Source organism: Chelonoidis abingdonii, chromosome 9 (assembly GCF_003597395.2).
Source record: "Chelonoidis abingdonii isolate Lonesome George chromosome 9, CheloAbing_2.0, whole genome shotgun sequence".
NCBI classification, from domain to species: domain Eukaryota; kingdom Metazoa; phylum Chordata; order Testudines; family Testudinidae; genus Chelonoidis; species Chelonoidis abingdonii.
The window spans coordinates 31,443,904-31,468,363 of NC_133777.1; the positions used below are offsets into that span (position 1 = coordinate 31,443,904).

General features: G+C 50.4%; 1 protein-coding gene across 1 annotated transcript in view; it reads right to left on the reverse strand.

Annotated features, from left to right (window-relative positions):
• Positions 1-3,839: 3,839 nt before the first annotated feature.
• Positions 3,840-24,460, reverse strand: part of STRA6 (signaling receptor and transporter of retinol STRA6) — a 39,322-nt gene continuing 18,701 nt past the window's right edge. Inside the window, exons 4-17 of the mRNA XM_032772673.2 lie at positions 23,963-24,102; positions 22,821-22,987; positions 22,257-22,379; positions 18,615-18,682; positions 16,763-16,833; positions 15,393-15,454; positions 14,481-14,664; positions 10,906-10,981; positions 10,458-10,591; positions 8,509-8,626; positions 7,175-7,276; positions 6,112-6,275; positions 5,213-5,350; positions 3,840-4,465 (exon numbers count right to left, since the gene is read on the reverse strand). Of these exons, the coding sequence (XP_032628564.1) occupies positions 4,287-4,465; positions 5,213-5,350; positions 6,112-6,275; positions 7,175-7,276; positions 8,509-8,626; positions 10,458-10,591; positions 10,906-10,981; positions 14,481-14,664; positions 15,393-15,454; positions 16,763-16,833; positions 18,615-18,682; positions 22,257-22,379; positions 22,821-22,987; positions 23,963-24,102 (1,726 nt within the window). The 3' untranslated portion in view covers positions 3,840-4,286. The remainder of the gene's footprint in view (positions 4,466-5,212; positions 5,351-6,111; positions 6,276-7,174; positions 7,277-8,508; positions 8,627-10,457; positions 10,592-10,905; positions 10,982-14,480; positions 14,665-15,392; positions 15,455-16,762; positions 16,834-18,614; positions 18,683-22,256; positions 22,380-22,820; positions 22,988-23,962; positions 24,103-24,460) is intronic.

Genomic DNA, 24,460 nt, shown 5'->3' on the forward strand with positions numbered 1-24,460 from the left:
GGGCTCTGGAGCTGCGGACCAGGTGAGAGGAGCTCCCCCCTCTTGCCTTGGAGTGCCCCCGGGGGGTGCAGGAGGTGCTGGCTCAGCTGCTTCTTTAAAGGCGGCTCGGGTGGGCCAGGCACAGAGCAGCAAGGAGCGGAGTGCTGGTGCAGGCGGCAGGGAGTTGGCGCATTCCAGGGAGCCAGCAGCACGGTGAGCGGCGGGGATGCTAGTTCCTGCGCGCCCAGGCCCATGGGTCCGTGTGCCTCTGCAGGGGCTGGGCTGGAACTGGTGGAGCAGGGGAGGCCAGTCACGGGCTCCGGATCAGCCTACTAAAGCAACAAAAAAAAAAAAACCATGGCCAGGGCATGCCTACAATGTGCGCCCAAGATTGGCCGAGAATGCCGCTTACAACGGCCGCCCGCAGGCACGTACTTTCTCGTCTGGTGCCAGCCTGAACATAGCTAGGTGTGTCTCTTCATTGCTGGGTGGCTTGAGTTGATAAACAGTCCTGGAGGGGGTTGCTGCTGGTCATCAAAGCATTTTCAAAGAAACCAGCGCTGGAGAAACTAAGAGGCACAGCAGTACCCAGTTTCAGGTTGTTACCCTGGGATCCGCATCACGCTGTTAAAACCTATCCACTACCAGGCATAAGCAATAATTCTGCAGACTATAACGCCGGCAGTGTGGAAGATAGCACTGTCACTACAGTCCTGAGAAAAGTTATATAAGGTAGCTCTCTCCATTTCTCAGGGGCCCCCAAAAAAAACCCCTTTCCCCCCAATCCCCCCCCCCGCCCACTCGAGGAACTCAAAGCCTTTTACAAAAGAGGGTGATATTGTTTTACCTTACGATGAGGAAACGAAAGCACAGCAAAGTGACTCATCCAGATACAGAGAAGTTCAGTGGCAGAACATAGGGAATGGACTTTCTGGTATCCTGTCCAAACTATCTTGCTGCCTCTCGTGTACTTTCCATGTACCATATCAGCGCACACACCCCTGAGTTTGCAAGTGGGGTGAAATTCAGGGACAGAACCCAAAATCCATCTTAAGGAGCACACTAGAGGCGCCTGGCCACATGGTGCAGGTGACAAACTCAAACACACTTATGTTCACTCATGGCAATGTACACTGGCTGGAGTGGGTGTAAGGGCCAACAGCAGCACAGAATAACACTGCCCATTGTGAAAGGAATTTGGAGCCTCACCCCCCCAGAGCTAGATCATTGGTAATTAAATAGGTTTGGTGGCGATTCAGGATCCTGTCTAACTGAGCATGGACCATGTTACCGCGGGACCTGCCTTTAAAATGCTGTTCTACTTGCTAGGCCTCCAAATGACTTGCTGGTCCCGTCCCAAATAAAGAGATAGCTGGCTTTTTAACAGACAGCTCTAATGAGATTTGATGGCTGGAAGCCAGACAAATTTAGACCTAAAAATAAAAGGCGAAAGTTTAAAGAGGTAATTCTCAACCCACCTGGACAACTTACCCAGGGTCACAGTGGGGTCTCTTTCCTTGCAGCTCTTTTCAGCAGGACTGGATGTCTTTTAAAGGGAGACATGCCTAGCTCAAATAGCAGTTAGGGCTGGATGTAGGAATCATTATTTGCAGGTCATTGCTATACACAAGGAGGTCAAACATCATGGTACAGTTCTGACGAAGCTTGACACTCAAGTAGAGCTTGTTTAGACATGATATCACCCCACCCCCATGGAAAATTGGGGTTTCATAAAAAAAATTCTCTGAAATGTCACTGTCATGCCCATGGGAGTCATACTGAGTAACCAGGTGCAGGGCATCATGAGAGATGAAGGCTCTCTGGGGAGCCAGTCTATAGAGAAGGACTGAGGAAGCAACTACAGGCTCTCCTTGAGGAGTGTAGCAGGGCTGGCCGCAGGCCCGTGTGCCAAGGATGCTGGGGCGGCATGCCGGGGGGGGGGGCACTCTGCTGGTTGCCGAGAGGGCAGCAGGCAGCTCCGGTGGACCTCCTGCAGGTGTGCCTGTGGAGGGTCCACTGGTCCCAGGGCTCTGGTGAAGCATCCGCCAGCACGCCCGTGGGAGGTCCACCGGAGCCGCGAGACCAGCAGATCCTCCGCAGGCACGCCTGCGTGAGGTCACCAGAGCTGCGGGACCAGCAAGGGGCAAAGTGCTCCCCACGGCGTGCTGCTGTGCTTGGGGTGGCGAAATGGCTAGAGCTGGCCCTGGAGGCAGCATTTCAGAAGCAAAATCATTTCAGTTTTCATGGTTGTTTTCTTTAAAGAAAAACGTTTCCCAAAGCAAGCAGCTGCTTCTCTCTCTCTCTGTCATGCACCTGCACACACACACCCACAGTTGAAAACCTACTGAAAAACACTGGAAGAAACATTTGCAGCCAGCCTTAACTGTGAAGCCTTGTGCTGTTCATGGCTTAAGGGACAATGGTTAGGTCCTGTCTAAACTAAATCATGGAAACCTGCTTGTGTCTTGCTTTGCTTTCATCATGGCTTGGGATTGCTGTTGTGGGGTGCAGTAGAGTGTAACAATGCCCCCAGCCACGCACCAAATGGCCATGCTAACCATGGCAAGAGATGGCCATACACTAGGACCCTGATACATCAGTCTTCCCATTCCTCACTGCCCTTCCCCCTCCATTACCTTCATCACCCTTGTCAGGGCTGGCTCTAGCCATTTCGCCGCCCCAAGCACGGTGGCATGCCGCGGGGAGCTCTCTGCCACTCGCTGGTCCTGCAGCTCTGGTGACCTCACGCAGGTGTGCCTGCGGAGGGTCTGCTGGTCCCACGGCTCCGGTGGACCTCCCGCAGGCATACCTGCCGATACTCCATTGGAGCCGTGGTGGACCTTCCGCAGGCGTGCCTGCGGATGCTCCACAGGAGCCGCGGGACCAGAGGACCCTTCGCAAGCATGCCTGTGGGAGATCCACCGGAGCCGCCTGCCGCCCGCCGCCCTCCCTGCAACTGGCAGAGCACCCCCCGCGGCATGCCGCCCCAAGCACGTGCTTGGCGCGCTGGGGCCTGGAGCCGGCCCTGGCCCTTGAGCTTACCCTTGCTTTCACGGGAGACCAAAAATAGAACAGGCATTCTCCAAGCAGTAGGAAAAAGGCACATTGTTTTTTATTCCCACTTCACCCTGCCAAGGGGGTTTAAACTCACCGTACTCTACAAATACTAGCTCAGTTCACTCCCAATTTGACCTGCCCACCTCTCATAAAATAAGAACAGAGTTCAAGGAATCATTTGTTTATTTAAAAAAAAAAAAATAGGGCCAGGGTTGGGGGCGGGTGCAGGAAGACAGATACCTCCAGTTTGCCAGAGAAGTGGAAGCAAGGACATGAGCAGAGTATGAGAAGCCAGAGGGACATGCAGCGTAGAGGAGCCACACAAAACAGAGAGATCACTCTGCCATTTTGCTGTGAAAGCTTAGAGGGCACATTTCCAATTTTACAAAGCTACAGAACCTGCAGTCTATTTATCAGACCCGGCCTGTCAGCAATGAGGACTAAAAACCATAGAAAAGATGTTAAAAATATATTTTAAAAGGGATTATTTTTCTTTAAAGGTATGAAGCCATATTCCTTCATAAATGCCTCACCAGAATCTCCTTAGTGCTGGGCTCTTCTGTGGAATGGCTGCCTCTGCATGAAAAAGGCATAAAGGCAATCTGAAAAAACTTGCCACTACTTGGTGTGTCTAAGGGGATCCAGGTGAAACTCCAGTGCAGGCTCTTGAGGGGCTGGTGGGGAAGATGGTGGTGGTGCCTTCTGAAATGTAGGGTAGATCGTGCTGGCTAGGGGCAGATCCAGCTCTTTCCTCTCAGTTTGGCTAACATCCCCCAATTCTGTAGCTCCCCTTCTTTCTCCCATTCAAGCCCCTACCTCCTCTTAGCAGGGACTCAAAGGTGCCAAACTGCATAGTGGAAGGGCAATTGGGATAAAAATTCTGAGACCATCAAATTCATTTCACTTGTGAGCCCAGCAGGTATTGAATCGGAAAGGTTCCTAAGGGGGACCTTTGAGTTGCTTCAGGTTTCCCAGGTGTAGCATGAGGAGCAAAGACTTGGCTTTGGGTGGCTTTAAAGCTCAGTCTCTGGGCAAGGTTACCAGGCAGACCATCCCCCTTAGCTCCATGCTGCCCTAAGGAAACAGCCCTGGTCTCAAAGGCAGGCAGGCAAAGGAGTGCAGCCTTGCTCTAGGGCTCCGCAGAGCCAAGGTTGCTGCTGTGGGGTGGTGGGACACACGAGAAGGAGAGAGGAGGCAGTGAGCAGAGCTGGAACACTTCCCAGAGAAAGGGGAGGGCTCCTCTGTGGAGGTCAGGACTTGGCAGGGCAAGACTGAGTCCCATTGGCTGTGAGGTCAGACAGCACAGTCTTTCGGCAGGCCAAGAGAGATGGGTTGTTGAGGAGGGTGTAGGCCAGCCCCCACCGGGCTCTCATCTGCTTGGACTTGGATGCCTTCAGCAGCCCCTTCATAGGCTGCATCAGCTGGATCCCTGCAAAGGAGGAAACCTCAGCATCACTCCCTTCTCCTGTCTGCTTACAGCGGGTGCCCACCATGTCTCCAGGTGAAGGAGGATTATTCTTCCTGCCCTGCACATGCCCCTGCAGAAACATGGGAGGAGGAGAGGAATCCATAGCCTGGCAGTGCAGAGCCAGGAAGGAGCCTAGCCCTAGCCTCTGTTTGTCAGAGGGTGGAGATGGATGGCAGGAGAGAGATCACTTGATCATTGCCTGTTAGTTCACTCCCTCTGGGGCACCTGGTATTGGCCACTGTCAGTAGACAGGATACTGGGCTACATAGACCTTTGGTCTGACCCGGTACAGTCGTTCGTATGATACCCCATATTGCCAGGCTGCCAGACAGCCACGTCGCACTGGGGAGAAGAAGAGGACATGCTTTCTCCTCAGTGCAGCATTATGCAGGGGGAGCCCGTGGGACATTTTTACTGACACTGCCCGTGACAGATTGAATTCTACACCCTCCTTTGTTCATGGCACCTCCACCTCCTTTGGTGGAAGGGTGAAACCACTCCCTAGCCTTCCCTTAGGAGGGCAACCAACATGTGGACCCAGCCTGCAAATAAGACCAGACATTTTCAACATGAGCTCCTTCCACTATCAGCACCCAGCATGGGAGTCTGTCCACAGATGCTCCCCCTGCCACCAGAAAATGCTGCTTCTCTTGGCTAGCAGTTCTTTAGCACTCAAAGCTGGGAAACAAGGAGGAAGCAAGATCTCACCTTCTTCCACATCAGTGGGTTTGAGTCCTGTCTGCCCCCCTGGGCCAGGTAATTGGAGAAGCAAGAAGCAAAAGGCTTTCATCACAGGGTGTGATTGGCTGACCTCAATTTTCAAGTAATGACAGTAAGTGCGGTAACCTGGAGGGGAACACAGGCCATGTATCAGAGTGTGTAGCAGAGTCCAGAGCATGTGCACATTCATGCAGGTGCATGCACACGTGCACACACACACACACACGGAGGAGAGCAGAATTCCGGGTTTTCTCCTCCTCCACAGAGGAATGGACTGCAGGGGGTGGGGAAATCTCAATTTGAGCTACTGTTCTGTAAATCCAGAGCAGTTCTGGAGTCACTCCAGATTCACACCAGTGCAATCTGAGATTAGAACCTGGGCTGTGGGCTTCACACCCTAGGCCCCAGCAGCTTTGGTGTCAAGAAAAGTCAAGTTTCACTAGAAACAGCTGGGGAGGGGGGGACAGGGAAACCTACAACATTTAAAGGAAACAGGTTTTCAATAGCAGATAATCATGCAGTGCTGTTTTGGAAGCCAGATTCATGCCCACAGAACCCCAGGCAGGCAATGTCAAGCTGCCCAGGCCCTGTTTCTCATTTAAATGTGGCAGGATGGCTAGCTAGGTTACTCCATTCCCAGGTTCCAGGCCCAGGGACAGTCCAGGAGTTAGATCCCTGCATCAAATGTGATGCACAGGATCCTTAGGTTAGCCTCAGACAGACATTCCTCGTCGATGACCCAGATTCTGCCAGAGCCATATTCTCCAGGAGCACCCCATTGGCTTTACAACATTGGGCCCAGGGGAGGAATGCCCACCATGAGTAAATGCCAGGACATGGTGGAGCAGTGTATGTTGGGTCCAGGAGGAGGCTATCATGTCCTTTACCTGGATCGAAAGCCTCGACGCCCCGATTCAGCAGGCTGATGTCCAGCTGGCAGAAATGGACAGCGTTGTAAAGTGCAGAAATGACCATTCTCCAGACCCCGGCCAGGACTCCCACCAAGACATTGATAGGGAAGAGCAGGTAGGTCATGATGCAGAGAGCTCGCCTGGGGCAATGAGAGAGAGATGAAACAATAGGGCCAGGAGGTCAAGGAGCCCACTCCCCCCGACAAAGAGCCACTCGCTGCAGTAGTGATGCCCAGTGTTAGTGCGGTGCACAGCCAGCTATCCCTCTCCAAGGTTTCCACACTGCCAGGCTGCTTGGGGAAGATGAAGGAGACTGGCACTAGAGTTTCTGCAGCCCCTTTGGTCCTCCAGGCATCTCAGAGGACTTTACAGACTCTCCTGTCAGTGACCACAAAGAAACACAGCAGCTTTTATGAGGCTAGCAAGAGCTCACAGGCATGCTAGGAAGTTAGACCTGGTTTCAGGAAGGGAAAGGTTGTTGGCCACCGTGCTCGGATAATGTCCTGGGCTCACTGCATGAGTTCTCTGGCCTGTGCTCTGCAGGGGACCAGACCAGACAATCAATGATCCCTTCTCGCCCTAATATCTCAGGAATAGATGAAATCCCCATTTGTTCTTTACTGGAAAGGTGAGACTTCAGAGTGGTGATCACACAGGCCTAGGCATCCTGAGACTTGGTTTGAGGTCCATCCACTAGCTCCACCTCAGCAGTTACCATCCCCTCTGACAGGGTGATGGGAAGCTTCACCAGTGCTGGAGATGTGGGGTCCTTGGATGGACAGCACTGCCTCATGACCCACATGGGCTCACTGTGAGACCAGGAGACCTCTCAACCCTTGTGGTGAATACAAGGTGAGGCAGGCTTGGGGGGCACTGGAAGTTCAGATGCAGCCCTGGCATTTTGTACAGTTCAGCCCGGTGTCACCCGGCATACAGGTTTGTTCAAAGCCACATGCACCAAACCCAGACTAGGTGTCCTACAGTCCCTGAGACCAGAGACAAAGCAGTATGCATGTTCAGCTTCTCAGCACCCCTTCACCTGTTGGTCAGCTCCTTCTGCAGGTGGCGTTTCTCTAGGAAGTGGAAATGAACAAGCAAGTTCTGCACGATCACAGCAAGCACCAGCGTCAGCCAGAAGGGCCTGGGTGAGGGAGAAGACAAGGAAGGGGCAGATTCCAGTCAGTGGGTTTGCCTGTCAGTTGTTCATAGAGCAGATGATCTGAATGTTTGAGCCAGTTTATGGCATGGCCTGGAGGAGCCAAATGGGGGGCAGGAGACGTTGAAGGAGCCCAGCACATGTGCTCAGGGGCTAGACAATTTGCAGCCCCTACAATTATGAGAGCATAGAAATTGCCACTTGCCAGAGTCCTCTGGGAAACAAGGGTGAATGAATTACAGCTCCTTCACAGTGGGATTGGCCCTTTGGAGCTCCTGGGAGCAGGCAGCCCTGATGCTCAGAGCTTCACAGCACAGTCTGGGCAGACAAGCCTTGCTGACTTGTCTGCCCAGTATTATTCCATAGCACCTGCCACTGGAGGGTGAATCAGTGATTGGAGCTAGGGGAACCCTAAACCATATTTTGATGGTTTGATATGATGGCCCTGATTTGGCAGAGAATGGGGGTGGGGAGGAGAAGGAAGAGAACTCAGACTACCAGGCCATTAAAAGCATCCATAAATATCAGGGTCAATGCAGCCAGTGTTAGGCCCAAACCAAGCCCCAGGATCAGAGCAGCCCTGAAAAACAGACTTTGGGAAGCTTCAGATCTGGAGTCCTGCTTCCCAGGCCAAGCTGGTCTCTCAACAGCCTCTGCATGAGGTCCCCAAAACACACAGTCAGTCATGGCTGCATGAGAATTGTAGCCCACTCCTTCAGCAGGCAGCAAGGGCCTGATTTTCAAAAACGCTGGGCGCTGGACAAGTCAGTCTCATGGGTGCTCAATGCCTCCTGCACAAGGAGAGAGCTACGCAAGGTAATAATCAGGATGGTGGCATAATCTTTCCTTTAGCCTGAGGTCCATGTCTGCAGCTGGAAGATGCATTTCTAGGGTTACCACCTGTCCCAAAGCCATGGGACAACCTCAGCTGCACCAGAGCTGGTCTGTTGTGCAGAAGAGCAACTGAAGAGCCTCAAATATACCTGCCCCCCCCCCATGGCATTACATCAGGATGCAGAATCTCAATGATGTGTGGATGGAACATCCTGACATGATGCAGCTGGGCTGTGAAGTTTGTTTCTTCAAGGGCAGCTGGTTACTTTGTCTTTATCACTTGCCCACCAGAGGTCATTTTGTGACTTGACTGAGTATCCCATTCCCCATCTCCTTAGCCCAGAGCTCCCCAGTGCTGCCTGCTGGGTCTGAAGAGCACTTACCACATGTTCTCCAGGATTTTAAACAGATGCATATTTGTGCCTGACTGGAGTGGAATGACCACTAGGAAGGTGAAGCCCACGGTGCAGACAAAGAAAATCACTTGCTGGGTGAGGAGACCTTTGAGAGACAGAGCATCAGCCACAGTGGAAGGGGTAAAAAAATTGCCAGAAGGGTGGAGGAATCACTATCAGTCTCTCGTAAGTGGGCACACAGCCACTGATGCTATTAAGTCAGGCACATTTCCTCTAACCCTATTAACTCTCTCATTAGTGTTCCTCAGAGCTGTACCTTTTCCTTGTGCTGTTGCACCTCTGCTCTGGGAGATACCTGGAGTTTGCCTGGCTTCACACACTACACATCTAGACTGGTGTTCTTTCCAAGGAGCCTAAGTGAGTTAGGCACTCTGTTGCTATTAAATCTAATAATTGAAAATCAATGGGAATTGGCCCCTAAAATCACCTACATGCTTTTGTAAGTCTCACCTCATGCACGTAATTCCTTTACGCTGCTTTAAAAACAAACAAAACAAAAAAAACAGCCCAGCAACCTCAACCTAATTCCATTGACAACCCGTTACTTCCCCTCCCACCTATATGTTAATTTACTAGGTCTAGTCTGTCATGTTCACACTCACACACAATTCATTAATGGATTTAATTGGGGGAAATCAGCATTTTCTTACCATGTGGCTCATTAGTCACACTGAGAAGAACCAGCTCTAGAGTCTGGAACTGTGATTTCTACTAACAATCACACCAAGACCAGTAGGGTCCACAGGAGCAATGATTCGTTTAACCTGATCTAAGAGATGAGCAGCTGGAGACCATACACCACACTGCTAATTCATTCAGCTCACCAATGTAAGGACTTTAAAACTAGGAGTTCAGAAAAGCATCACATTCCCAGCATCAGAATGTGTGACTCATGTATGTTCTTTCAGGATCCCTAAGGCAATCTGCCTCTGCCCCAGCCCCCGCTTCCCCTGCCCCGGATCATGAGAGTTACAGGCCTGCCACTTCACTACTAGGGAAAGTGCAGCTTGACAGCCCTGCAGACTGAAGCCCACCACTTATCTATCAGTTAGATGCAGCAGAGAATGGGCAAGCTTCCCCTCCCACATGTGTAAGCCAGTCCATCTTAGGGGAAGGAATAGCTCAGTGGTTTGAGCATTGGCTTGCCAAACCATGAGTTCAGTCCTTGAGGAGGGCCATGTAGGGATCCAGGGCACACAAAAAAAAATAGTTGGAGATAGATTGGGCCTGCTTTGAGCAGGAGGCTGGACTAGATGACCTCCTGAGGTACCTTTCAACCCTGATATTCTATGACTCAGAAGGCTACTTTTGAGTAGTGGGAAGGTCTCACTGCCTGCCCATTATGGTGAACCTTTGCTCCTGTTCCATTTATCAAAGGTTAATAGGGGTTTAGTACAGGGTTACTAAATCTGTTGGATTTTCCAAGGGGTCAATAGATTGCTCCTAACTATGTGTAGCTTCTTCCAATAGGCTTAATGCCATCTATAAAAACATACCCTACTTATGTCTGGAACATGCTCATGACATCTATTAACCAGGGTTGCTCAAAAGATTTTCCATCAGAGATGTATCCAGGCCTACTAAACAAGATTTGGGGGAATTTTAAACAAAGGATCCATCTTCCATGGAAGGTTCCACTTTTACTGACAAACCAAACTATTTCCATTTTCATATCCTGGTGTGGTGCTTCCTGAGTGCTGCAGTTGGTGTCAATCCTGGAAGTTCCACTGAGTGTGAGTGGAGCTCTGCCAATTGATACCAGCTGAGGAGTTGACCTCACATATCTCAATTACGCCTGAGCATTTACCTAGAGTCTGTGGCAATTCAACTCTTCCCTCCAAAGCCCCAGCCCATGACACCATCTCTTAGGCCTAAGGACCAACAGTGTGTTTTGTTCCTCTTTGAGGAGGAGTTACCCAAGCAGGCAAATGCAGTCTGGAAGCTGGCAAAGCTCATCCAACAGACCAGAGCCTGTTGGGAAGGGCAGAGCATCTGGGCACGATAGAAGACATCTAGGACATCCCCTCGGTACAGAGCCTTCAGATTGGCCCTGTGGAAAGAGAGGTCAGATAGACCTTTTATGCATCCAAACACAGCATGAGAAATGTGTGAGTAGGGGCGACATTTTGGTTCCATGTCCAGGGTTATCCCAACCCCTGAAGGAGTTCAGAGCAGATGGGTAAGCAACAAAGCTAGTATGAAGGAGAGTATGTGAGAATCCATCACTCCACCCACAGGCCTAGTCTCCCCACGTTCCACTACCCAGGGAGAGGTCAGATGGGATAGGGTGGGGGAGACTTGGAAAGCTCTCTCTTGTCCACCGTGGCAAGGCTTGGGAACAAAGAGTCAGAAACAGGCTCTCACCTGTGCATCACCAGGGATCTCATCAGCATGGAGAAGGTGAGCAGGCAGGAGAGCACAAGGGAGCAGACATAGCACACTGTAAGGGAGCAGACAGAGACAGCTGTCATTTGAACCAGAGCAATACAATTGATTGTGCTAGATCCAGAACTGCACCCAGCCACTGCCCACCATTCCATGGACCTTCCCCTACACATCTCCCTGACACTGATTTAGAAGTTTATGGTGGCATTTTCATTGCTGCATCTCTAGCACTGATGAAAGGTGCCAGAGGGACAGAACTGGATGACTTCTGGCTCTGTTTATGCAGTCACTGCAACATATGCAAGGGCAGCATCACACTTCCCAGCACTATCCCGTTAGCACACTTCCATCCTGCCCCAGAGGGATCTCCGCCAGCATCCACGGCCCATTCAATCCTTGGCCACTTTGTTAAAACTGGAGGAGGGGAATGGGACGGTGTGATGTGCTTGCTTGTCACCTGGAGAAACCACCTGGTGGTTAAGGCACTGGACTGGGACTCAAGTTCAGCTCCTGGCTTTGCCTATGTGACTTTCCATAACCTCTGTGCCTCAGTTTCCCTACATGTAAAATGGGGACAATATTTCACTATCTCACAGGGGCATCACATGGATACATTCAGCAGCCTCCCACATGCTCGACTCCTCCAGTGATTGGGTGGGATGCAAAGAGCCAGGCCAGGCTAGCTTGTATCATGGAACAGAACTCCCATTCAACAGGAATGACAGCCGATAACTACAGACTCACACAGACACACACAGTCACCCTAGGGTTAGAACTCCGCAGCTATAATACGAAGTCTGGCTTTGAGCTAGCCGCTGTCTGGTTAGACATCCCCACCTTCCAGCGTGGTTTGGTGTCTGCAGTGAAAGCCTCCAGCTAGGTCATTAAAGACAAGAGTCCATCCTTCCTGGGCTATCCAAGTCCAAAACAAACACAGAAGAGCCGGTCACCCCAGTCTCAAAGCTGTGCCCAGCTACTTCAAGTCTTTTTCACCCTTCAAATCAAGCAGTGAGTGACTCCCAGGGCTCGCTACCTGGATTCTCCCTCTGGGTCTCTGCTCCCCACCCCCGGCCCGAGTTAGCTATGTGACCTACTCAGCACCTGACTTCACTTCTTTTCTCCACTAAATGTTACAGGTGGGGAAGGACCTATCTTCTTTAAAAGGACCACTCACCCAGAGACAGGCTCCATAGTCATTACCAGTCAGCCACTCTCTTCCCACCCCCACTCCCTTCCCAAGCACTTAGCAAGTCTACAAAAACGGTTAGACACTTTCAAAATGTCACAGTAGAAATCAGCCAGCAGAAGTGTGAAAGGAATGACAGGCTGTAAAAATATCTTTGAAAGGGGGGGCTGGGATAGGGAAAGAGATGTCAGGAAGACAATCGCAAGCAGGATTTTTAATGTGTCACTGTTTGCAAAGAACTGCTGCCATTGTTAAAAGTGCATAAAGGAGAGGCTGACTGAATAGGGGGGGCACCATGCTAGCCAGAGGCAATAGAGCCAAGAGCTCATCTGCCTGTCCTCCCATTGGGGGCCTTGAATTAGCCAGTCCCCCACCCCTCCACACCAGGGCTTTGTAGTTCTGCACTCTAGAAGCCATCTGTTCAATTCCAACACATATCAAAGTCCCTCTGAACAATAGCATCTGTAGCATGGAATTGCTGACTGTGGATACATTTCTCCTCTTGTCCCCCTTCCCTGCTTGGCATTCACAGCACTCGTTGTTTGCTGGCACGAGACCAAGGTTTTCTTTTCATATCTCCATCTCTCTGCTTTTGCAGCAGCATCTACATTTTAGAACTTTGCTTTGCAGTCTGGCGGGGGTTTTAGCGACCAGGCCTAGAAATTCCAGACCTGGAAAAAGTCAGGAAAAGAGCTGACGTCTCCTGCTTGGAGTAAGAGGCACACAAACTATTTCAAACAGGGCCATCTCTGGCTTGACGTCACCACCATATCTCACACTTTTCAGCATCCAAAACCCACTGTGAGGCAAGGGAGAGCTGTTATCCCCATTGAACTGATGGGGAAATGGGGGCAGAAAGACTAAGTGATTTGACCAAAGTCACATAGGGGAGCGTGTGGCAGAGAAGAGATCTGAACTGGGGTCTCCCAAGTACCAGGCTACTCCCCTAACCTTTGGGCCATTCTCTTCACTGTCCAAGACTCCTTTCCCAGCAGCCCAGTATTCCAGTTTCTAGAGTTTCCCTGTGATTGACGCCCATTACCACAAATCGACATACAGCCCCTGCACTGAGCCAGCCCACATGGCATACCTGTGCACCTAATGCTAAGAGAAAGCAGGGGAAGAGTGTGTGTGTTGGGGGGAAATGAATCAGAGGGGAGACGAAGGAGAGACTTCAGACAGATCATCGCAAAAAAACACGCTCTGGGCCTTTTAGAAGTTGCTAGTAGGAGTAATTTTCAATGGCATCAAAGCACCATTAGGCACTCGCCTCCCAGTGACTGGAAACTAGAGTCCTGTTACATTAATTTTCCTGGTATCCCTCCAGAGGACCAGGTCCCCTCCAAATTTCAAACTAGCCTCTCAGAAAGACTCAGAGGACAGTGCAGCATTTCAGATCATCCCAATTCCCATGACTACACTCCAGTCTAAAAGTTTCTCCTATCAAACCCTTCCCATCAACACTACCACGGGGGGCCCATGAGATCAACTGTGGAACCCCAATTCAGTGAGGTACCTATGCGCATGCCTCACTTAAACACTTGAGTAGCAAGACCCCTTGAATACTTCTCTGGGCATGTGCTTTGATACCTTGCTAAACTGCGGCCTCAAGGCAGACCCACAGTCCAATGATGTCAACGAAGAGACTCCCATTGACTTCTTTGGATCAGACTTTTGAACTTTTAGTCTCTTACATCCACTAACTTCTCTCCCAGCACGAACCACGCCCCACCTCCCTGTATACCCACAAACAATGGGATTAGCAACACGCTCAGGAGCAGGGACAGAACCCAAGAGTCACAGTGCTCACACTCCGGTTTCAAACATTACATACTGCTTTGCAAGCCAGTCTAGCTGATGGTCACCACCCTGCTACACAGGTGTCTCTATTACCATGGGACAGATGGCTCAGTGACAGACTACTGCCCTTAGTTCCATTTAGTTAGTTATTTTTACTCATTAAAAGGAGATAGACAAAACAAACCTAAGCAGCTGCTACCCTCTCACTCTGGGGGAGCTGGGAGTTTGCTTTGGTCTGTGCAGCTTTGTGCGAGTTTAATGGGAAGAGTTGATACTTAAATGTTGAGAGGTCAGGAATTCTTTGGTGCATCTTGATCCTGAGGGTAAGTTTCAGTATCACAGAGACAAATGGCCTGTTTCTTGGATAGTCTCAGCAGAGAGCTCCAGGATGGAGGAGTGTGTAAAGTGGAGGGAGGAAGGAGAGGCATATAGACTGAACACCCCCTTCAAGCTTTCCTTGCCATCGTCTATGCTGTACCAGACAGAGGCCTTTGGATTTAGGCAGGGAAACGAGATTGGGATCATGGGCACCCTCAGCATCAAGCTCAACAGACTTGGAGAGACTCACCTTCCAGTGACCAGAGATAGTATCTGACTGTATCTAGCTCCCGCTCCATATCTCCAGGGACACCTCCTGGGTTCTCCGAGGGCACAACACCAAACTGAACCAGAAGGACGGTGATTTCCTTTGTCATCCCTGCCCTCACTATCTGAATGTTGGGGATGAAGACGACAAGCAACAGCAAGGCCACCTGTGAGCCAAAAGCCTGGTGAGCACTACAGACAGTGTGCAAGGGAATGTGCTCATGCACTTGCACCAACAACCTGCCTACCCCCATTGTGGTAAACTCCCACCCCAGAGCAGCTGCTGATCACATCCTGGACACTGCCATGGAGTGGAGGAAGCAACGGGGAAGTGGGTGCCAGAGCCTCAGACACAATGGAAAGGTGACAGCAAGAAAGGGGTTAAAAACTCCAGTCCAGTATGCAAACTGGGACTGGCCTGAGACTGCCAGGGCAGGAGTCCTCAGTTCCAGTCTCTCGCCCACTGCGCTGGCAGGAGCACACAAAATGAACACCAACAGAGAGAGCTGTGGGCAGCTGCCACATCTAGCCCTGCTGCAGATGGAAAGCAGGGCTGTGACCAGAGCCTGGTCCTTGCTGAAGCTGATCACCCTGCCACGGCACAGTGACAGTGGCATAGAGCACAGAGGGGTGCTGCAGGCTCCGTCAGGCAGGAGTGACCGTTGGGACAACGCAGTCTGTCACTGAGGTTAATCCTGCTTGCTCCCGGAAGAACCCTCGCAGTGCCCAGGGCAAGCCACAGAAGGGGTGGGATGGGTGGGGAAAGCCTGGCAATTGGATGGGACTGCCCATCTTGTTTCCCCACTCACACAAAATGTAAGTAGGGCACGGGAAACAACAGCACAGGCTGTCAGGGCCAACCATGGGTCCAGAAGGGGCATTGACACAGGCTTACCTGGTAAACAGCAATCACAGCTGTGGTTACAGAGAGAACCAGCTTCAGAGGAACCTGGAACCCTGAAATCCCAGAATGATAGGGGGACATATGAGACAGGAGACCAGTTACAGCCTGGGGCTTACGAGCAGCAGGGTGGCAAGTTAGCAAAAGGCATCCATCTGGGCTTCAATTCCTTCACAGCGTCAGTCAGTGTAAGTGTGTGCAGACTCACCCCTGCAGCGCCTGCTGCTGATCTCTCAGGGAATTAGCTCAATTTCCAGCCCAGAGCGCCCTCTGCAGGCTGGTGATCTGCCACAGCTTGGCCCCTGTGTCCTTCTCAGGACCCCAGTGCCCCTTTAACTGGGTGCTGCTCCCCTGGCAGTACCCCCACAGTTCTGGGTCTCCCCCTCCCAGGGGAACCCCCACCTCCTATTCCCACCTCACCTCAGTCTTGGCTACTGCCAGTCATCACTTAGCCCCCATTCACTGGGGTAGACTGCAGTGTATCAGCCACTCATCACAGGCAAGGTTGGGTTGGACCTGCTGCCTTTCTCTGTAGTTGGGCTGCCCCTCTGCAGCCCCACTACTGGTCTTAGGCCCTCAGCTAGGCCCACAGCCTAGGGGTTTTCCAGGCTGGAGCTCCCCAGCTCCTCTAGCCTTCCCCCAGGCCTGCCCTACTCCTAGTACCCTGCTCAGCTCCCTAGCAGCCAGGCCCTTCTCTCTATAGAAGCAGAGAGAGACTTTAAGCGCCTTGCTCCCAGCCTTTTTATACAGGACAGTTGTGGCTGGATTGGGGTGTGGCCCAGCTGCAGCCGCTTCCCCAGTCAGCCCAGCTTTTAGAGCTGCAGCCCTCTCCAGGGCTGCAGTGTAAAAGCAGCCCTGCGGAGCAGGACCAAGGGACCACCCTGCTACAGTCACTCTCGCCATCCATCCAGTTTTGTTACATCTGTTCATAGCTGTCTGACACCTCTCTTTCCACCCAAAAGCATCCCCACCACTATAGTTTCATCCAGGCCTTCCTCAATGCATCCAGATTCCAGATTCCGCCCATCCACTCATCTGTCGATACAACAACAGTCAACTGAACTGCTAAACAAGTACAGGAGGGAAGAAGCCTAATGACACAGAAACCTTCATGCAATCTGGGACACAAAGATATTATGCCAATGGAGTTAGCACTCTCCTTGCAATGCCCCAAATTTCCTCTCACAAAGATGACAGTTCATGCAAATTGAGGAGTTGTGCATATTTAGAATGGCAGCTGCCTGGGCATAGATGCTTTGAGAGAGAGAGAGACAAGAAACACAGTTACTTCACATGGGAGGAAGTCTGGTGCCAGAGACCCTGATATGCCTAAAAGCGCATCAGAAGATCTTGTCATACGATACCTTCCTGGGGTGTGTAGATGTAAGAACGTAAGTACATTTGGGCCCTCGAAAGGAGACTTACTTTCCTGGAGCTGGAAAAGAGAGAACTGCGATGAGTCAGGTATGAAACATTGGCCCAGAACAAAAGCACTGCTTTGTTTTTTAACGCTTATCGATCAGCACCAACAGCCTGCCCTTTTGGGTGGAAGTTCTGATGAAGCTAGTATTCTGCCAATACACCTCAGTCCTGACTTGTAGCATGCACAGCCACTCCAGCCCCAGGCTCCCCACGCACAGCCCGGCCAATGTGTGTGGTTCTGAGCTTACCTCTTGCTCAGCTACTCAAGAACAGCTTCCTTTCTAAATAACAGCAAATAGCAGTGTTTCTCAACCTTTCTGGGCCAGTCACCCCTCATTTGATGTCAAAATTGTCAAAATGGCCTTACATTTGGTATAAGGGTAAAGAAGTGTCAGTGATAACAAGAGTAATGGAATCCAAAGTCAGAAGGGACCAGTGGGACCGTCTAGTCTGACCCTTGTATGAGATGGGCCATAGGACTGCCCTGAATTCCTGTGTGAACTACAGCATGGTGGTCATGTATGAAACCCAGTATAGATTACATTTACTTCTCTAATGTGTGTGTTTTGAGAGAGTGACAGAATACTTGACATTGGAGGATAAGGGTGTGTGGAGAAGGGAGAGAGAGATTTTCTTTGCTTTAGACTGTAATGAAGTTTTCCATGTCTCATAACTAAGGCTGCGAGCTTGTCACGGAGGTCATAGAATCACAGAAAGTCACGGAATCCGTGACTTCTGCAGCCGCTGATGCAGCTGGCCTGGGGGCTACCTGAGCAGCTCGGGTGGCCCCTGGGCTAGCCGCACCGGCCACTGCTGGGGCAATCTCAGGCCACCGCCCACCCCACCCCCCAGCAGGAGTTTGGGTAGGGGGCTCAGGGCTGGTGTTGGGGCATGGGAGGGGGTGAGGGCTCTGGGCGGCGCTTACCTTGGGGGGGATCCCTGGAAGTGGTGACATCCCTCATCTTCTAGGGGAAGTCGCAGCCAGGGGCCTCTGCACGCTGCCTCTGCCTGCAGGCACCACCCCTGGAGCTCCCATTGGCCATGGTTCCTGGCCATGGTTCCTGGCCAATGGGAGCTGCAGAGCCGGTGCTTGGGGAGGAAGCAGCACGCAGAGCTGTGTGGCTGCACCTCCGCCTAGGAGCTGAGGGATGTCACCACTTGCAGGGACGCATAAAACCCAACACCCTTTCCCGGGTGTTCCCAGCCAATGGGAGCTGCAGAGGTGGTGTTTACGGTGGGAGCACTGCACGGAGCTTCCCTGGCTGCCCCTGCACCTAAGAGCCAGACATGCCGGTCATTTCCGGGAGCTGCGTGGAGCCAGGGCACGCAGGGAGCCTGCCTTAGCCACACTGCACCACTGACCAGACTTTTAACGGCCTGATCAGCGGTGCTGAACAGAGCCGCCAGGGTCCCTTTTCGAACAGGCATTCTGGTTGAAAACTTGATTCCTGGAAACCCTCCCCTTTATCCCCTCCCCTTCCCCAGCACTCCCACCCGGGCTGAGCCCCCCAAGCACCTATTGTGCCCCCGGGCCACCCTCCTCCTCAAAGATTTATTCAGGGGTATATAGTACAAGTCATGGACAGGTGATGGGTCGTGAATTTTTATTTAATGCCTATGACTTGTCCATGATTTTACTAAATATACCCATGACTAAAATGTAGCTGTACTCATAACCCCCCATTGCATTTAGTGACTCACCCGCTAGAAGGTCACAACCCCCCAAGTGAGAAACACTGGATTAAAGCCAGGCAGAGTTCCTGAGGAAGAGGAAGAGCATTGTTTTGGCCATACCTTCTTGTGTGTGTTCTTTTGGCCAGGATAGTCTTCAGATATTCATTGTAATAGCCACTCCCTACAACCTTAAAGAAAGCAGCACAAAAGCCCACTTGTTATTTGGATACAGGACATAGTCAGATGCTTGAATCAATGCCGTGGTTCTCTCTCCTTAGAGTGGTTATCTACAACAAAGGCCCTATAAGTAGCCCTGTGCTCAAAGGTTTCCACCTTTGTCCAATTCTTGCTTCCCTTTTGACCCCTGTCCAAAGAAAACCCTTCCCTATATACATTCTTTACGGAAAGCATTGCACCATCTACTGGCAGCTTCCAATATTGAATTCATTCAACACCTAGTATCTTCTTCCAAATAGGGAGTCATTAAGCAGTTGCATTCAACTATAGGAATAAAACTTCCCCACCAAGAAGTGTTACCCAATCTCCATTTTAGATGAACAATTTTTATTGCCATTTTGCAACAAAACATTTGAGTCAATCACTCCAGAAGAAAACTGACTCATTCACTAGAGCCTAAATATCAGTCTAGATGTGAGGATCGCAGGCTCCAAACCAGAAGACCATGTTGATACCAGACTGACCAAAAGGAAAACACTCAGTCCAATGCTGAGAAACACTGGGAGCAGGATTTAGATTAACTAGAGGGTTCTTGAGACTAAATCCAGGATTTGGTATAATACTAAGAAATCTGCAAGGTGTGGATGTGTTTGTGTTTTGGGTTGGGGATCAGGGAGGGAGTGTGTGTTATTACATTTTTAAATAGGTTTCCCCCCATATCCTCCAAACAAAGGTTGTCTGATCCTAAGGGATTATCCCCTCCTGCCACGAAAACTTAGGGGGCAAACAATGAGACACCAGTTCTGGGCTGAATGGGACCCATTGATGCCTAAGCTTCTTGAGCTAAGGAGTTTACACAGAAGAGAGATTTTCTTTCCCTCCAAATACAGCAAGATAAAAAAAACTAGAACCATCAAACCCGCTGCCCTCTGGGGCACTCGTGGGCACAGCCAGTGTGCCAAGAGCTCGCAGCTAGCACGGGGATATCTGGAGAATTTGGGACACGGAGGTGGCAAGTGGCAGGGGCTCAGCCAGAAGGAGCAGGTAGGGAATAGGCAATACTCTCAGCAAAGGTTCAAGGATTAGGATTGACACCACCTATGCTGAAGTAGGAGGAGCAGGCATTTAGAACACGTTAGACTAATTGCCTTCTTTCCTCACAGACCGGAATGATGGCAGCAGATGGCTTCCATAGCCTGGATCATTCCAAGACAACTCAAAATGAGAGCATTCCCATGCTGAACAACAGCCAGCTGCTTTGCTGTCATCACAGGAAGTTTGTTATGCACCGAAGGTGCTGGAACAATTTTTATAGTGGAAATGCTGATGACAGAAGCCATGGAAATCAAGTATTTGGTGTTTTTTATTACTACTTCAAGCCAGGGAGTGCAGCAGCACCCCTAGTTCCAGCACCACTGTTATGCATTGAACCTCAGGCACACTCCTCTTACTCTGGAGATATAGGGAAGGACAGGAGTACCTTGCACATTGGTGGGAGCAACTAAAGTGCCAAATGGCAGCATTATGGGACTCTGACTGAAGCTGAGTTCCAAGGGGTAGGATCCTGGCAGGTGATCAAGCACCAAGAGAACTGATGCATTAAAGAACGATAACTCAAGCTTGGGAGATGAGCACCTTCCAATTCCTCTTGCATGTAATGACACTTGGCTGGGGGGCAATCATGATGTTGCAAGGAAAGAGGAAATTCAGTATCTCAGGCCCCTTTTCAAACAGGGCTGATGCTGGATGTGGAGGAAGGCTGCCTACTAGGCCCATAGAATATTAGGGTTAGAAGGGACCTCAGAAGGTCATCTAGTCCAACCCCCTGCTCAAAGCAGAACCAATCCCCAGACAGATTTTTACCCCAATTCCCTAAATGGCCCCCTCAAGGATTGAACTCACAATGCTGGGTTTAGCAGGCCAATGCTTGAACCACTGAACCCTCCCCCCATGACAGCAGAGAGGAAATAAAATAGGAAGGTTTGTTGGCTTGGAAGAATGATTAAAAAGTAACTTAACTGACTGCAAGCCCCAGAGTCGGGGGTGGGAACTGACGAATACAGAATCTGGGACAGGGTTTACCGGAGAGTCAACAGAACTGAGGGAAGAGGCTCAGCAGGTTGGCTCAAATGAACATATAAAAGCTTGATGTTCAGCTGACTCCCATAGGTTTGCAAGCTCATGGGGACATTGACTTCCTCCATTTTCTGGGCAAGCCAAAAGTTCCCCTAGAACAGCCTCTTCCCCTCCATTCCAGCTTCTGATCTTACTTGGAGCCCAGAAGTAATGAAATACAGTGGGGAAAGCTAATCAAATATTTTCAGAATTTGGACTAGAGCAGTGGTTCTCAAACTACGAGTCAGGACCCCAAAGTGGGTTGCGATCCAGTTTTAATGGGGTCACCAGGGCTGGCATTAGACTTGCTGGAGTTCAGGGCTGAAACCAAAGTCTGAGCCCCACCGCCCAGGGCTGAAGCCCTCAAGTTTCGGTGCCCTGCAGGGCGGCAGGGCTTGGGCTTTAGTCCCCCTTCCTGGGGTCATGTAGTAATTTTTATTGTCAGAAGAGGGTTGCGATGCAATGAAGTTTGAGAAACCCTGGACTAGAGGCTCTGTTCAGTGTTTAGCTAAGTCAGTTCCTGAAGCCCAACCCTACAGAAACACACAGGGCCACCTTTGCAGAGCCTGCCTCTGGTTTTCACCCAGCCATTTCTATCCGCTCAGCTGATTAAGCCTGCAAATGAGATACAGACATAAATAGCATGTGAGCAAGTGATGCACTCGGAAGCACTCGGTTTGTGCACACAATCATCCCAGTGTGCAAAGTTGGATGCGGAAAGTGTGCCTTACAATTGGAGAACTTGGGTGGCCCCATTCGACCCTAAGGGCTTGTCTACACTTGAAATTTATTTTGGATTAGGATGGGGTGTGAATTTTAAAAAGTCACACAGTAGCTATTCGAGAGCAAGAGTATGTCCACAAAGGGAACTACTGCAAGTAAATTTCCCTGTAGATAAGCTCTAAGTAGAAGGCCAGACAGATGTGGAAACAATATGAGAAAACCATCTGGCAGAGCAATGACTAGTCAAAAGCATTCAATGACCATGGACTTCAGAGAACCAAGATCAGTACCTCAGGCATTTTCACTACAAAGTGCAGATGATCTATTTTGCACATAAAAACAGGAGAGTCCTGATATTAAGAAAAAAAATTATACACATGGCATTTAAAGTATTGCAAAACTGACCAGTTTTCATGCCAATAAGACAATACACTACAAAATGTGTTTTAAAAGACATAAAATACAGGCAATGGCATATTTCTTGAAAGTTGTCTGATTCATGCCACATTTTTTGTCTCTTTTATAGCCACATCTGCTCTGCTGGGCACATATTCAGCTCTGGTCACAGACACTGAAGTCTCATTCACTAGTTAATTAGCTCACACATATGATCAAAATTTGAACCAATGACTGGTACATAACTGTTGCACAGGAGTGCAACTAACATAAGAGAGGAAATTGATATTTTCTTTGACTCTTAGCGGAGTGAACATAACATAGATTTGATAGAAAGCTGCAGTGCATTACCTCTCTAGCAGCTGGTTTCTTCTGTGTGAAGCTCCTGACAAGCAGCACTGGATACCAAATGCTCAGGACAACGAGGCAGAGGATAATAGGAACATAAGACAGCAGGGAATAATACCTGTAAATCTGGGGAGAAGGGGACAGCTGATAAGTATGGTTATAGCTTCATACTTCAGCACAAACCTGTGCCTAGGTCACAGTACATAGAATACTACAACTTCCTGCTCCTGTTTCCCCTCCATCCAAAGAGTTCAGATTCAGTCTAGGGTTCCTCAGGTGCTTGCAGATGCCCAGAATGCAACAATAGCCAAAAGCCTTTTTCCATCTGCATTGGGTTAGGAGGTTGCAAGGGCTCTACTCTGATGTTGCCTGCACTACATTTATGCACACCTTCGGCTCCTTCAAGAAGAACCTGACTTGAGGCTTCACCGTGAAAGAGAGTCTCCCAGTTCCAAGCACTAGCCATTCATCCCCACTCCCTTTCCACTTACCTGGAGATGTCTTTAGTAGCTGACGTGACCAGGAAGGAAGAACAATGCTCAGGTTATGCATCTCATTTGCATTTACCTTGGGCGACTGAGGGCAGTCCACTTTCTGCCAGATATGGACCACACAGTGGCACCAGGAGAGCAAGCAGCCTATGAAGTACCCGGCTCGGTGTCTGATTGTGGCGCATGCAATTAAAGGATAATAGAAGGCAGGGTAATAGAGCAAAGCCATGATCTTCCAGTACTCTAGACAAGAGTGGGGGGAGAGAAAAAACAAAATTGCAGAGCTCTCAGTATAAGGATTAATAGGCAAAGTGATACCCTTGACTTGTATATCGGGTTAAGAGGAGATGTTAAGCCACCCAAAGTTGGAGACTGGAAACCTAGTCCATGCTAACGGCATGCAGGGACAGCCAGCGATGGCACCTCTCTTCCCCTTGGCATCACCATCACACAAGGGCTTCCCATCAGCCTGCCCCATGCAAAATGCTCACTGGATGAGACCTTAGCGGTGCTGCCTTTGCTTAGCAGAGTTTAACTGCCAGGATGCCTTCGCTTTGCCATATGAAGCTCAGATGCACCCTCACCTTTTAGATCAAGGTGCTTTCCCTCCAGCCCCAGTTGGTTTTGTCTGCTTCATTTCAGAGGAACTCAGCATCTGCAGCTCCCATTCACATCAACTGGAGCTCTGGCTTCCCAGTGCCTCTACGGCAGGCCCCACCAGTACTAATGCAAGCGATGGAACGGCACTACTAGGCAGGGCCTGACAGAGAACAAGGCTGCTTCGCAAAGTTTGGCCTGAGTCACAACAGCTCTGTCTTTTTCAACAAAGCCCCTCCCCCTCCTCCCCCAGTTGTAAAATGGTCCATTGTTAGCAATAGCACACGCGGTCTGAAAATCTGGAGTATGTTTGCACTGATCTGTGTGCAAGAGGACATGCAATAGATTGGTCAAATGTTGCCTAGGTGCAGGGCCAGGGAAGGCCCAACATATTTAAAACGAACAAATGTGTGGGTGGGGGGAAATGTAGCCAAAAAATGTAGACAGTTATTCAGGGTATAACCCAGTTAGAGGAAAGCCTGCACCAGGTCTGAACGAGATCTCTGTGCCCACCTGGGACAGCCTGTGGGGACAGCCCTGGCTTCTGAGGGTCCCAATGGATTGAAACAGCAAAACATCCGTTAACTTCAGAAAGGGATGGCCCAGTGCCACCTCCATTACCTCGACTACGTGGGGAGGAGCTGGCAATGAAAGGCAGGGGGTCGGAATCCAGCACCAGCACACAAACAGAAGAGAAGAGGATTCCAAACACTGCTGCCACCAGCCCCTGGTGGTCCTCCAACTCCAAGAAATTCACAGGGCTGCAACAATTGGTTGGGGGGATAGGAGGGTTAGAATGAGAACAGACAGGGTTCCCCTCACCCCCACCTCCCCAGGCAGACCACCTTTCCCTCTGCTGCAGACAGCTTGAGAGAGAAGGGCACAGTGGTTTGGGACACACATCCACCTGTCTCTGCCACAAAGGATAACCACTAGGAGCATCACACAACAGCTGAGATAGGGAGTTATCACAAAGCCCCCATTGAGTGACCAGTGGGATGTACCCATGTGTCCCATTTTCCAGCACTGCTCATCACCATGGTATCTGGATGGGTTCCCCGTGCCGTTTGTTTAGCTGGAAGAAACTGAGCCCCAACTTGACCCTGCCATAGCCATATT